Source organism: Mastacembelus armatus, chromosome 11 (genome assembly GCF_900324485.2).
Source record: "Mastacembelus armatus chromosome 11, fMasArm1.2, whole genome shotgun sequence".
Taxonomy (NCBI): domain Eukaryota; kingdom Metazoa; phylum Chordata; class Actinopteri; order Synbranchiformes; family Mastacembelidae; genus Mastacembelus; species Mastacembelus armatus.
This window is the reverse complement of record NC_046643.1, coordinates 22865287-22880523: the sequence shown is the minus strand read 5'-3', so window position 1 is coordinate 22880523 and position 15237 is coordinate 22865287. Positions and strand designations below refer to the sequence as shown.

Below are 15237 nucleotides of genomic sequence, written 5' to 3'. Positions count from 1 at the left end.
AGTACTAAATAACAGAAACATGGCATAACAGTCCAGTCTAACAGCAGCATAAACTGTAAAATAATCGTTCACAGGTTTCAGCTGCGAAACACAAACTAAACATTATCATCTTCCTGAAGGAGGATTTTACTGCAGGACTGTTGGATTAGACTCATCAGTCTGACACGGGTTTCTAATAAATTGACTATTGAGTGTAATTTGTTCTACAAAACATAAAAGTCCAAAAACCATTAAAAACAACAAGCTGCTGCTGGGTGAGTAATATCTGGTATTGCATGTCCATTGTTGTTGGCTTAAAACTCATAAATACAAATTTCAGGTGTGATCAGACTGATACGTGAAAAGACTAGTGCAGCGTTGAGTGTGCGGCAGCATTAAAAACACAAGCTCTTATTAAAAAAACAAAACAAGTGTTTATATTTCAGATTACCAATGCAGGCAGCTATCACCATCATCATGTTGAAGCATTCAGGTACAGTTACAAAAATACAACTTTATATGTACATAAAAAAGGTTGGCTTCACTGAGCTTAGAAAAATAACTACACTCAACTCAAATGATGCAGAATTACTGACCAGCAGAAGAGAAGTGCATGACAAAATGCAGACAGGACACAGGTGGGTTTACAAAGCTGTGACAGAGACCTCATTTTACCCTGTGAGGCCAAACTGGACTGAACCAGGACAGGAGCAACACAAGTTTTCTAAAGGATCTCACTGTTGATTTCTGATGTTTCATCTTCAACTACAAAATGCCAACTTCAACCTGTTTCTGAGCCTTTACGGCACATTTTTAAACTCACTTTCTTCCAGGCAGTTGCTGCTTTCAGCTCATATAAAATCTCCTAAATGGTCCCTCACATCAGTGTTGAGCTGATATATTTTTGTAAAGTTATGTTGCTAAATAAAAGAAAATGTTTAATATCTGTAATCTGTAACCAGTTCTAGTGGAAAGGTCAGAGATGTAGATTTGAAACAGAATCACAGATTAACAGCAAAATAACTATTTTCAATGTTTAAGTCAAAAACACTTCCCTTGTTCCAATGTGCTGCTTATTCTGTCACAAACAAATTTTTTGATTGATTGAGTAAAAACAACCCAGGGTGATGACATCCCGCTAGGTCTTAGGTAACTCTAACCTTAACTTTTCACAATTTCCTGGAACTTTTACATGAATAAAATTAATATTAACCAAGAACTCACCAGTCTGGAGCTATAACAATTACTATTCTGATAACCCCTATCAACTATGTAAAAATACACCTGGTCTACCTGCTCAGGTGTGAATATCATTTTTAACTATTTAGGTAATTTCTTAAGCAAAAGTAAACAGTGCTTCTAAAGGTGAGTTTTTCCAGGTTTGATTAAACTCTGGGATTGAATATGTCCAACTGAGCTTTTGGAAATTGTGACATACAATTAATACTAATTTCAAACATATTATTAGCTAAACAACTAATCAGTTATCCATTAAGATAACATACAGATCAACCAAAAAATGAAAACTAATTGCAGCAGTTATAGTGTTTGACTTTTATAAATCTCAGTGTATTAAAACACAGCAACACTTGTTTTCATTACCAGACAAAATGACTTTCAAATTTCAAAGAAATGAAGTGAAAGCTGCTCAAAACGAGAATGGAAATCAGCCTAAAAGTTGTAAATGCTCAACAGGAAGGTAAAAATATACACAATGTGGACTTAAAGGGGAAAAATGTGCAGGATGAAGACCATGACGTTCCAAAGGTCAAAAATATGACGCAGTTTTCTGTTGTATCAGCACACATGCTAAAATCATCAGTGATTATCTTCAACCAAATGGAATTTCAACGATTATTCAATTAATTGATTAGTTATTAACTTGGATAATTGTTATAAGAGTTTTAAACCAAAATATCAAAAATGTACTGCTTCCAGCTTCCTTAATGTGAATACTTGAAGGCTTTCTTGGTTTACTATGATAGTAAACTAAGTATGTCTGGATTTTAAACTGACAAATCAAGACATTTGAAGACATGTCAGACTTTATAGTCTAAATAATCAGAAACAAATCAATAATAAAAATTATTTTGAGCAGTCTTGAATACAGGTGTGAAATTGTGTCTTGTCAGCGCAGATGGACCCTGCTGATTTAAAACCACCTGCTGATGAAAAACAAAGTTGGTGTTGAAGAATAATTGCCATAATTACTAAATGGATTAAAGGTTGATCGATCTGGTTCAGTTCAGTTGGAACTCTGCAAACTATGTGTTTGAAAATTTGTTTTTCTATATTCAGACACAGATGTCAATGCTTAATCTCCAAAATAAATGTCTCATCACTTCACTGCACTATTCGGTTTCCTTGTTTCATTTGGAGTACTTTTTGGAAGCAAATAGGAACTTAGTTTGGTGGCCCAAATATTATGCAAAAGTAACTGCCACAAATATAAAAAAACCCAAACAACAAAAAACAAAGTGAGTTCTTGTAGTGTCCAAAAATGAACATACAGAAAATTTTTCTTTGCTTTCACACCTCTGTTTGGCCATTCTGTCTGCACTCTTTTGGGGAAGCAAAATAGTGCAAACGAGAGCTGGGTTTAATTAACTTCGTTTTATAAAAGGATTTATCATAGTTACGAGGCATCAAACACACTTCAGGAATTTGAAACAGAAATAAAGGGATAATAATGATTATAGCGGGGTGACCATCTGTGTCCAGAGGTTAAGAGAAAGATCTTAAAATAAACTAAAACTAAATTCCTGCAGTATGAGTAATCCCTACATTATACAAAAACCTACTCTTAGTTTTCGTCTGATGGGGAATCATTAAAGCAATGTTAAGGAACCCGATAGGACTGCATAACGAAAAGGACTGTCTCCCAAACGCCAAGGTTTGATTTGGTTTGGGATCACTAACAAAAAGTACACGTGCCTTCAATCGAAGGTTAAATCTCCCTCCTGAGTTCATTTATCCTTTTCCCCTTTGATCCATTCATACACCACTAATCCTTTCTGCAGCAGCTGTTTTGCATCCCACTTAAATATGTATTTCAATTAGAGAACAAGTGGTGGGAACTCAAAATGGTGCACAGCTGAAATGCATTGTCGTGTTTGCTTGTTTCAGTCCATTTTCTCTTCCAGCTGTCATTTTGCTTCATCTCTCCAGCATACTGTTATCACATACTTCCAGGATTAGTGATGGTGCACTATTAAACTTGTGTTTCTTCTGCTCTTAGTCCGTCATCATCTTCATATTATTTCATCATTTTGGAGAAGCCCCTTTGTCTTAGTTTCTTAAGTGTTAACGTGAATCATTCAAGGATTCAATCTGTGCATTTGTTTACTCGTCTATTTTATTTTTGTGGGTAAGCCATTTTGCTTGTTGTATGTGATCAATCATCAAATCAATATGGTGCACAACTAACTTTCTCCATGATGTTTGTGTGGCCTCCATCAGTCAGTCTTCCTGTTCCTACTGTTTTGTCTTTACATTTTGTTCTTCCTCTCAGATATACTGTTAGCCAATCTTTTGGGGATTCACAATGGCGCGTGACTGACAAATCCACTATGAAGGTTTAGTCATATTTGTCTCTTCTGTTTTTGGGTAAGCCATTTTGTCTCTCGGTTGCATCAAATCTTTAGGGTATTCAAAATGGTGCACACCTGAAATTGTCCTGTTTTTTTTCCCGTGTCTCACTCTTAAATAGGATGCAAACTTGCACAAGTCAAACCAACCCAGTCCTGTTTAGATGTCTTTGTTGGTATGTCACCCGTTCTGCACCCCCAGCTCCATTACGAGCTGACCTCGGTTGCGTCTCCCCCTGTCTCCACCAGCGTCACCTGACCCTCCTCCCCCTCCATGATGATGCCTCCTTCCTGCAGCACCACCATTTCTCCCTCCTCCTCAACCACGGAGGCAGCCCCTTCCTCCTCGTCCTCCCCTCCCACTACTTCCTCAGGGCTGGGGGCTGCATTGGCAGGGGTACTGACACCAGTCACGGTGGTGGCCTTCGTGGTGTTTGCCTGACTCTGGGCCATGGCCTCCAGCTTGATGCGGTACTCTTCGGCCTCCTGTTCCTTACGTAGCAGCTGCTGTCGGTACTCCTGAGCCTTCCTGTTGGCCTCCTGAAGCTGCCTCTGTAGCAGTTCCTGTAGGAGAATGTATCAAAGTCGATTGTCGGTTCATCAGCAAATAATGAAGGTAGAGAACATTAATCAGCAACAACTGTTTTCAGTTATTTTTTTTTTTAAAGCAGAAATACCAAAAAGTTCATATTTCCAATCTCTGAACGTTATCTGCTATCCAAGTGCTATACAGGCTTATTCCTATTTAGGGTCACAGGGATCTGCTGGAGCCTACCCTAGTTCTCGTTGGGTGAAAGGCAGGAGTAGAAAATATCAGTAACAGATCAATTACAGTTTGAGAAACTTTTAAAATACAAAAAGCCTGTTGCTTCCGGATTCTGCACAGCCTCAGATTTTGTGGTTTTCCTTATTTTTGGTGCATTTTTGCCTCAATTTCAGAGGTTGGTCACAGAGAAAGACATTAAATGGTGACAGAAAGAAAGAGCGTTTGAGACCTACAACAAATGTCCATGACCAGACTCGAACCACAGAAGCTGCATGCTCAATGGGCAGACATACATGGCATCCACAGATGCAGTTTTCTTTTGTTTTTTTGGCACAGTATAGCCAGAGTTAACAAAAACACTGATTCAGGGTCACTTCCACTGCCTCTAACATCTCTACTTGTGCCAAAGTAATAAGCCCGATGTCCTCTCACCGTCTCTCCTGTGTCATTATGGTTGTTGGTCACCTCCAGCTTCCTCTTCCTGGAGGGTGGAGGCTGAGGATCCTCTGTCACCACCTCCTCTGTCACTGTGTTGGCTGGCACAGCCAGCACTGAAAATAAATACAAATCAATAGTCAGCACCAGAACCAACACCGCCATAGACCTCAGAAAGTGTTTGTGTGTCATACTCTGCTGTCCATGCTGCATGGTCACAAAGAAGGGCTGTGCCATCGTTCCCGTGGTCTGCAGGTTGCCATGTTGGTCTGTTACTATGGTGATGACCCTCTGACCACCCTCATTGACGACAGCTGCATGCTGGATGTTGGAGTCCAGAGCACTGGCTGCCATCGCCTCCTCTGAGTCCCCTGAGACATTAAAACAGTAAAAATAAAAAAAAAACGTACATTTTGCCAACTTCAGCGCTTAAAACGGTGTGCATGTAGGTGTGTGTTCATACCTGCATTGGCCTTGTTCAGCAATTCAGCCAAGTTGACCACACCCCCCTGTATAGCAGGTATCCCCTGGATGATGAACTGCGGCTGGTTGGTGGTGGTGCTGGTCTCCACATTCATACTCATCTGATTCATATTCACCTGGTTCATATTGACCTGGTTCTGCATTCCCTCCTGCACACATACAGCACACATGTAAGAATAAATCTGGTGACAATGTTTCACATCAGTTATTTCACTGTTTCTTTCAGTGACCAACACAAACACTTCAGTCATCTACTGGTCCTTTACATCATCTACATTAACCCTCAATGTTTTTTTAATATTTGTGACAGACACAGAAAACAAGCAAAACAAAAACATGAACAAAGGAGAGAAAAAAAGCAAGGGTCATATCAATTCATCAGTACAATTTCATGTCTGTATTCCTTCAAGCAATGTCAAAAAAGTAAAACAAAAAAAGAGTACCAGCTTCTTCACTACTACCATACCGGTCAGTGGCGGAACTAGAAATTTTTTCATGGGTGGGGGGCAAAAAGCTTTGGTAGGGTTGCATAAGAAGGTGGTATATGTGAATCATTACACACAGTAAAAATACCATCCTAGCTACATAGAACAAAAGTCTCACAAATAATATATTTATCCTTATATTAATAAATGCTTCACAGACATTTTTAATCCCATATTATTTAATACAGACTCAGGACCTGAACACAGAGCATTTAAATGTACTTCCTGACCTTGCAGATGTTTGAGCATTCTGCCAGAAGTTGCATCTCACCTGCAGCAGCAGCATCAGCTCGGTGTTCTGGATGTCGACAGCGATGTCAAATGGCGTCTTGTCGAATTTACTGAGCGCGTGCACATCAGCTCCATGTTTGATGAGGGTCTCGGCCACGCTGTGATGTCCATGCTGTGCTGCCCAGTGCAGAGCCGTCATCTTCAACATGTCTTTGGCGTTGATGTCAGCACCGCTCTGAAAGTGCATGCAGAAGAAGACAGTGTTTTACTCATCACAAATGTGAAAACTTTATGGTTTGTAGTTTTTTTTTTTTTTTTCCAGACCAACTGACTTCTGTCCATTCAAGCCACAATTTCAGCAGGGACAGCAGTGTTGTGTCGATGTTGTGCTTGTGTACATGTGTTCAAATGTTCTTTGACACAGAAAGTGTTATGTTAATTTTTGGATGACAACAACTTGTGGTTTACTATGTAGGTTTACTAAGCCTAAACAAACTTCTAACACAGCCCTTACAGAAGAACATGAAGGACAAAGGGAAAAAAGCTAAACTAAGCAAAAAAAAAAAAACAAACTGTGGTCTAAGACACAAAACATATGTACATTCACAAATGAACTTGAGTTTTCAATGTAAAGAGTTAAATATTTTTATTCGGTTAATATCTTCTCATTCATTGAGGTATCACAGTTAAGGATGGCTGAATTAAGATGCATCAAATTGCCTTTTCTGCATTGTTTTGACATATGTTTACATTTGGGCCAATTAGATAATGAAAATGTCAATATATTTTAATTATAGTTTTTGTCATCATCAATTTTTATTTAGTTATCGTCTCATTTTTGTCAGTGAAAACTTGTCGATGAAAATTATAACTAAAATAATAACACAATTAACACTTATAATGACTGGAAAGCTAAAGGTCACAGGTCACAAACCCACACTAAGGTGTTGTCTTTCTATTACATGAGACTCTCAGTCCTAAAGGATCATCACCATATCACTAACTGTGAGGGTTTCTCACCCGGACCAGCAGCTCGACGATGACTGTGTGCCCCTCAGCAGCGGCCATATGCAGAGGAGTCCTGTCCACTTTGGTGCGGGCATCTCTGCTGACACCAGCCCTCAGCAGGACATCAGCGGTTGAGTAATGACCATGCTGAGCAGCCAGGTGGAGGGGAGATGTACCAAGCTACAGCACAAACAAATATCACCTTTATCACAATAATACTGCTACTGTGGCAAAAACATTGTGATTCTCCTGCAGGCAGCTTCAAATGCAGCACAGAGTGAAGTCAAGGGGTAGAAGAAGAAGTACTTTATTAATCCCCAAGAGGAAATTAAATTGTTACAGCAGTTATTCTCATTTAAAGTTATTAAATGTAATATTATTTAAATTATATAAATTGATAGTAATTAATAAAGTAATTAATAAAGCAATTAACTTGTATGTAGAAAAGTAATAAAGTAATTTGTTTTTGGGGGTTTGTGTGTGTATGTGTGCATGCACACGTGTGTATGTGGTGTGTATGTGTTATTGTTTATATTATGGAATTATAGTGTCTTATGGGCGTGGACACAAAAGACTTCCTGAATCTCTGTCTTGGTTTTAGGAGGAATTAGTCTGTGGCTGAATGAACTTCCCATTCGCCACAGTTCCTCATGAAAATTCCTCATGAAAAAGTTCCTCATGGGTAGGTCGTGTCTCACCCAGTCTGTGGTGAATGGAGCTCCGTTGGCCATCAGGTTTCTGACCTCATCGTCCTGACCTTTACGAGCTGCCTCCAGCAGGCGCTTGCCCAGGTCCACCAGCGACATCTGGCACAGACAGACATCTTTACTATCAACCCACATTTAAACAAATCAAACAAAATGCCTGTGCACTATAGCATGTTTTCCTACTAAAGAGAAAGATATTACATAGAAAAACTGATGCCAACCATATGATGGTCTGGTTTGTTGTATTTTCAGAAAAGTAATATTGTGAAAACATGTGGATGGATGGGTCCTGAAGAGGGTACATCTGTCATTTGTGCTGCTCTAAAAATGGCATTTTAACATCAACTTCCACCTGATAAGCCCAACAGCAAAATACATTTGCAGTGGCTGTGTTTCAAACAGTAGAGGGCAGACCCTGTGCATAGTTATAACACAACATGTATATTTGAAATACTTCCCACTAAAATGTCAAGGTTTGCCCTGGATCAATACTACTACTCATATACACCAGTTTATTAATTTTTTAAATTAAAAATATAATTGCTACAGTCTTTAATTAACAAAATTATGCTGTTAGTCTTAACAAAACAAAATTAAACACGTTTTTATTATTAACACAACCTTATTCATTTTTCGTGCAAAGGTTTCTACTTGTTTCATTAATATTTCGTGGAAAAGTGTAAAGTTTTTGTGCAAGCCATGGACTAAAAAATGCTGCTTGTTTTGTGACATCCAGAATACGACACTATGCAAAAAAGAACTCCACAAATAAAAAATGTAACGGGTTGTAAACTTGCAGTACTGGTATGACTGGGCGGCTGATATCTTTATTGGCAACAATGGTTTTAACAGAAAAGTGGCTAAAGCTACTAGCCCGACACCCTGTCCGATAAAGGAACTCGGGCTAATATACGATGTTGTGGTTGTGAAACAGACACGGACGAGGATTTTCTCACCGCGGCAGAGAAGCCATTTTACGCGCCTTCATGGCCAGAAAAGAGTCCGCCATATGCCACGTCCCCCCGATCTCCCCTCTCCGTGGTGTTATTTACCACCACACCCGTTCAAAATCGTCGACTCCTGTACAGAAACCTTTACCGTAACACCGACAGGAAACCGTTTGATATAAAGTTGTTGGTTTTCCGGGGGAAGTCAGAGAAATTTCCTATTTTACACAAAACTACTTCCACATCCGGTTATCGAGCTTTCGCACCGTTAAACCGCTTGCCAGAGATTTTCCGCTGGAAAGTAGCGAGTACTTTGGGTTATGTTGTCAGCATATCACCAGTTGAGTGAAATAAATGCGCTTTATTCCGCAGGAGAACAACTGGAGTAACTTACCGTGTCCAGTCTTGTTAGGAGCCAGCTCCTCCTAGCTAATGTTAGCACGCTAGCTACCTAAACACACCAAACTATCACTTGTGCGAGGACTCTGTGGGGTAAATTCTTTGTGCGATGAGGACTAACAGCTCGATAATGTGCAAATTTTCATTCACAAAGCGCAGAACATAGACAGTAGGCGCCCTGTGGTCTCTCCGGGTCCTCCGGCCTTGTTTACTGCAGCAAGTTAGCCATAGGCGGCAGGTAGCTACCCGGATGTTAGCAGTGTAACATTCAAAATAAGATATAGCTTTGTTAAGTTCAGAGTTATTGCTGAACGTAAAGATTTTTGTAGTTTAGTGTAACTTCAGAAGATCTCAAATGAATTTCATTACAGCTGTTAATCCTGCTTTTCTTCGCCAATAACAAAAAAAGATGTTACACTTGTTTATGCATTTTATACTGTAACGCTATTTTATTTATTGAATAATGCTTATATAAGTTACCACACTAACGCTACGAGTTTCCAGAATGATTACGCTTTATAGCTGCTCGACTGATAATTTGCTAATTAGTGTTGCAAAATGTGACATTCACAATTGCAGCTTATTTCGTCAATCTCTATTTTATGTGGCAAGTCCTAATCGGAAGCGTGGTCTTCTTCGTGTCTGCCTTAACGCTAGTGTTTACCAGCTAGTTCTGTTAGCCGTTAGCCGGTGTGCATGCAGACTGGTAGCAACTTAAATCAAAACCAGGATTACCTTCTTCCCTTGGGGAGTCCCGCCACTTTACGTCTCCCGACGTAAATCAAATTGTGACAGGTATTCACCTGCCGAGTGTGGCTTTACAAACTTATTTTTGTGTTTATTCTGGTACAAGTATGGCGGCTCCGCGACACCGGAGGAGGAAGCCAGAGTGAGCGTTAACCTCCCTGTGGGCGGGGCTTCCTGAACGGCGGGAACTGATCTGAGGTTAGAGTGAAGCGCAGAGTCTCCGGACCCGAGATGGTACCGGACCCAGAGCTGGCCTCAGGTCAGTCTGTCTACAGCCTGGGACAGCTCAGCTAGCAAGAACTAAACAAAGTTAAAATCAAATGTCAATATGCGCAGTTTGTTTCCACCGTCATCAGGTTAAGTGTCAGAAACAGTTTAAACAGAAAAATGACCACAGAAAATAAATCACCAGGGGAAGAGTGAAGCAAATTCAATTACTGATTAGTTTAATACCAGGTAGTGAGCGATAATCATAGATCAGTACTCTGGTATTGACCTGGTAAAAGCAGATCATGTTCAGCTGTTAGGGAGATAACTGTGTCGTCATTTATTAGGTCAATCTATTATTCATAAAACAAAATGCATCTGAATATAGTCTAACACCATATTAGCTTAATCATTGTGAAGAATATGAAAAAACAGATATAAATAGCTTCACCCTTGTATCTGTTGGTTTCTGGACATTTTCTGTTTTGTTATATTTGTATTTATTGTTTTGTGTCCGTTTTCTACTTTTACTAAATATGATTGTTTAATTTACAATACACCTGTATTGTGTGTTCACTGCTAAATGTTATGCTAGTGTAGTTAAATATAAAGTTTTTTTTTTCTTTTCCCATGTTTTCTAACAAATCATCTGTCAGAGCAAGTAAAAATTTGCTTTCTGTCCAAGAAACTAGAATGGGATTAAGTACTAATTATGGGGAAATTAAACACTTTATTTTTAAAGTCTACTTAAAACCAAACACACAATCTCCTACATTATGATTTTTCTTTCTTTTTGAAAACATTTGTTTGACACCTCATGAATTTACAGAGACATACTCTAGGAACTGTAAAACAAACTTTTTTCCCCTCGTAATGATTTGTTGTGTGTGAAATCTTCACAAACATTTGTGACAGAAAAAAAAAGGAATTTAGCTCAAAAGGAAATTTTATTGTTGTTGGGGGTACAGTACATTCTGGTGGGACCAGTTTTATGGTGTTTAACTCTTGTGATTCATTTAAATAAATAAATAAGCAGGATGGACATTAACAATATTAACAAGCAGCTCAGGTTCCAAACAAAGGCACAGACAGGAGCAGATTAATAACCTCTCTTACCTCTACTTGTTTCCTTCTGAAACCATTAATCTAACACAATAATACTTTGTCAATTATGAAAACCATTTCACACATATCTGAAATTAATACAAATTGACCAAAAATGGATCTTTACACTGATGTGTTTATAATTATCTGTTCTTGTTCTCATACAGGAATGGGTTCAAACTGGGAAGTTGTTTGATGAGAATCTGGTTTCGTGTTCCAGTGTAAACACAGGCTTAGAACAGGTTCTAACCTGGTTAAACCAAAAGGTGACAGCTGTTATGGGGCCTGAATCAGTATGTTATCAGCTCTCTGGGTTTAACTAAGGTTTTCTGATGCACCATGGTAACCTGCTCAGGTAACTTCAGAGAACCAGTTCAACATACTGACCACTGGAGTCATCACTCCTACAGGAGCCTGGCAGGGACAAAAGCGTTTCACAATGAAGTGACAATAACAAAGAGCAGTAGAAATCTTTAAAAATCGGTGAAATTGTTATTCTCTTCAGGTTTGTATCACTATGGTTTAAAACCACTTAGAACAGCAGATGTGTTTCCATTCACATGGTTTTATGCTAATTTTGGGGGAAAAAATACTTTAACATTTAACAAGTAAAACATCCTGAGCTGAACTGACTTTATGGATCAGGTCCCTGCTGACACATGAGTCAGTCTTTATGTTTTAACAAAAACTAATTCAGGATTAGAGAGTGAGTGCAGAGTGGTTCGAGTTTAATCTGAAGCAAGATCAATCTCTGCAGACCTTGGTCCTGTCTTTCTGGGGGACAGATTTATGAAAATCTTATTTTGGTAAACAAGAGCAGAATGGGGGCAGGGTTACAGAGACTGATCCATGGTAAGAGGTCAGGTGAAGCTGATGTGGACTCAGGTGACATCAGAGCAGCAGGTTGAGATCAGCCAGCAGAGCGTCCACATCACCAATGGGAGCTCTCCAGTAGTTAAAGGAGGAAAACTCAGAGAGCTCGTCCTGCAGAGGAGAAGAGCAATTGCATTAAAAAACTATTTGTTGTGAGCAGAGAGAAGCTGATGGAGCAGTGGAAACAGAGCCTAGTCGACGCTGTCTTCCTTCAGAGACTGTAAAAAGTGAAAAACTCGACAAGATCGATATCTCTGAGGTCACTAGCTCTTCTTACCTCCACGTCCTGACCCCTTGCTTTGTCTTTCCCTTTGCTGCTATTGGCTGGCTGCCTGTCAATCAAACCCAGGTCCTCCAGCTCAGACAGGTCGAGGGCTGGGATTGGCTCCCTCCAGAACAGGAAGGAGTCATATTGACTGTTTGATTTCTCCATCATCATTCAATCTAGAATAAAAATGCAGAGCTGTGAATAGCACATTTCTGATGCTGTTCAGCTTTTGTCTTATGACCTTACTGACCCCCAAACATTGACAATTCCTCTTGCACCAGAAATCAACCAGTATTCATGCACTGATAAGGGATACCAAGTCTGTCTGTGATACCTTTACTTCTGAAACATGGTCTCAGGTCACGTTTGTGGTTTAACAGAAAGCCGAATAAAAACTGCTGTCAACAAGACAATAACAGAAAAACTGTCAGCAACAACAAGAATCAGAACTGCGACATAAACAAAAAAAACTGCAATTTATGTTTCTACTCTGGTTCCATGAACAATTTATTTACGGATTCTGCTACCAATAACATAAGCATGCCCCCTGTTTTTCTTAAGACACGCAATGACAAAAATATGGAATCATCTTACAGAACTTTCAAATGACAAAGTCTGTCTGAACTTAAAAACAACCCTAAAATTCAAAAACCTGACAGCACAGGAACCAAATGTCCAGGATGATGTTATTAGAGGATGGCAGAGAAGCACTGATGAATTTGTCTTTTGTTCTATGGGCTCTGGTACAGCCATGTCCACTATGGATTCATGAAACCTGTTCAGACCAAAAGCAGCTTTGGTTCATTTTAAAGTTGGTTAGATTTAATTTTTAGTGTCTGTTGCTTCCTCAGTACACAGCAGAACATACTACACCAAAAAAGATATTTCATTGTGTTAAATCAGCTTTTACAGTTGTCCCACAAAGACAGAACATTTACTCAGGTTTACATAACTTCATTTTTTATATGAACCTACATGTTCACTGATTTAATGGTATTAGAAACTGCATTTTGTTAGTGTCCACGGCCATAACACCGACTGTCCTCAGTGATATGTTGTTTAATCTTTGGCGCACACATACGTCATGTGACTCGTTGCTCTGATTGGTTGAAATTACTTAGTGTTAGCCCGTGACTGACAGATGGTTTGGCCAATCACTTGCCCTAAGTGTGCCCTCATATAAAAGTTTGGTTTTCAATCATTGCTTTAAAAATCCACCTGCTCATTATTTTCATTTCTATCAGATATTTAGAGAGATGACAGCATCCCCACTGTCCTGTTCTTTTCTTGGGTTTACAATGACTATGACTGTCACAAGGTTTGTTTCCCAGGTTTTCTCTGTACAGACTTTCTATAATCTAGATCCTGATTATAACAGGGATAACATGGAGGAAAAGAATAAAAAATAGCTTAGAGTAATAATGTTCTGTGAAAAATCTCTAATAAATGTCTGATAAAAGATAAGTAACATCTGACATAAAGAAAATCTGGTACTGGACATGCAAAAAGAGTCCAGAAACTTATAGAGATGAGACGGACCAATGGAACTAAAGCAAACATTGATCAAGATTCTAGTTTTTATGTAATTTTTCTTCTAACAGATTTTCATTTGGGAAAAAGAGTGTGGTGACTTTCTATAAACACTGTTCCTGACCCTGCTGATGATCACATCGCAGAAGATAAATCATCGATACTAATAATATAATTTGATGTGTTTTATCGTCATATAAAATTTATATACGCAATACAGATTATTAGATAAATTACTTAATTTCACTGAAATATCAAAGATCTTTATTAATTTGGATAAACAAGCTTTTCATATGATGCATATCATTGTTTAACTGAATCCAACAAACACTTAGCTGTTGCAGAGATTACTGAAGGAAACAGAAAGTCACAGTAATTTGATTTTTTTGTTTTTGACCTTATTTGCACTGTGTGTGGATTTTATAACAAACCAGTAACGCCAGTGTCTGCAGCTTCTTCACTTTGTATTGTTTTTGTCCACTGTCTATTGGCCCGTTTATACATCACGTCCCGCTGATGTTGAAATATTATGTTAACAGCTGGTATTTAAATATAAACTGAGTGTGTGTCACCACAGCTCTGATATATTTATCTGATTACTCCTGAGGGTCAAAAACAGGAACTGGCTCATCGCGTCTCTCCGCCACTGAAATAAACCGCATCACTTCACTGACTCAGCAGCTTCTCCTGCAACCAAACTACATTCACATTTTCATCGATTTAATTTTCGGCTGCTTTCGTTCTCACATATTGGTCCTGATTAGATTATCGCGGAAAAATCTGCATGTTGACGGCAACAAACGGCGGTGGCGCTCATTTAAATATTTCATCAATACATTTTCTCCCTATTTTATCGGTTATTGATTTGAACAAACCCAGACATTAATCAGGCTGCTCTGAGGCGTTGGCCTGGTGGTCAGCCTCAAAGAAGTCGATGATTCAAAAACACGTTTACACGATAAATTACGGAGATTTATCACAAAAATGTAAAACAGATATTCATCACACAGATATTTACTTTTATCCTACTTGCTTATTCATTTGCAGCAGCAGCCGGCTTTACACATAAAATACACAGATTTAAATACTGAAATATTAAACAGAGAAATGTGAAGATTTTACCTGTTCGTTTTCTGTGTGAAAATAAAACTGGTTTCTGTGATTCTTCTTTGTTCTGTCGGTTTTTGTTGCAGACGGACCAGATGCTGCTCCGCTGTAGCTGCTGCAGGTAGAATGAGCTCTGCGCCTGTGTCAAGCTCGCCTGAACACACACGCACACTTCCGTTTGCAGACCTCAAAATAAAACTCTAAATAAAATTTTGTTATGCTTAATATTTATTTTGCATGTGAAACCTGAACAGTCACACGAAATAGTTTGTGAACATGCAGCTCAATGATTAAAAAAAACAATTACTAACAAAACGTCATACATGGACAGAATATTCGTATAGATCATGAATGCGTGGGTATATCTTTCCGTT

The 15237-nt window shown here is 38.8% G+C and overlaps 2 protein-coding genes and 1 long non-coding RNA gene across 5 annotated transcripts; 1 reads left to right on the top strand and 2 right to left on the bottom strand.

The window, feature by feature from the left end:
• Positions 1 to 393: 393 nt before the first annotated feature.
• Positions 394 to 9927, bottom strand: gabpb2a (GA binding protein transcription factor subunit beta 2a). 3 transcript variants are annotated; one of them, XM_026299895.2, is made up of 8 exons: positions 9763 to 9927; positions 7673 to 7780; positions 6987 to 7154; positions 6007 to 6201; positions 5231 to 5399; positions 4962 to 5138; positions 4765 to 4883; positions 3774 to 4130 (listed from the first exon to the last, which is right to left on the bottom strand). In XM_026299895.2, exons 2-8 carry the CDS (start codon positions 7778 to 7780, stop codon positions 3774 to 3776), a joined length of 1293 nt encoding a protein of 430 aa, XP_026155680.1. In that variant the 5' UTR covers positions 9763 to 9927. The 3 variants fall into 3 exon arrangements, with proteins under 3 accessions (XP_026155682.1, XP_026155680.1, XP_026155681.1); XM_026299896.2 differs by lacking the exon at positions 9763 to 9927 and adding an exon at positions 9023 to 9532; XM_026299897.1 differs by lacking the exon at positions 9763 to 9927 and having other exon boundaries at positions 394 to 4130.
• LOC113126091 (uncharacterized) lies at positions 8767 to 11549 on the top strand. The gene is made up of 2 exons (XR_003295265.2): positions 8767 to 8968; positions 9881 to 11549. It is a non-coding gene; the product is annotated as an uncharacterized LOC113126091 (long non-coding RNA).
• On the bottom strand, positions 10910 to 15032 carry mllt11 (MLLT11 transcription factor 7 cofactor). Its single transcript, XM_026299901.1, has 3 exons — positions 14879 to 15032; positions 12236 to 12402; positions 10910 to 12069 (listed from the first exon to the last, which is right to left on the bottom strand). Exons 2-3 carry the CDS (start codon positions 12395 to 12397, stop codon positions 11977 to 11979), a joined length of 255 nt encoding a protein of 84 aa, XP_026155686.1. The 5' UTR covers positions 12398 to 12402; positions 14879 to 15032; the 3' UTR covers positions 10910 to 11976.
• Positions 15033 to 15237: the final 205 nt, after the last annotated feature.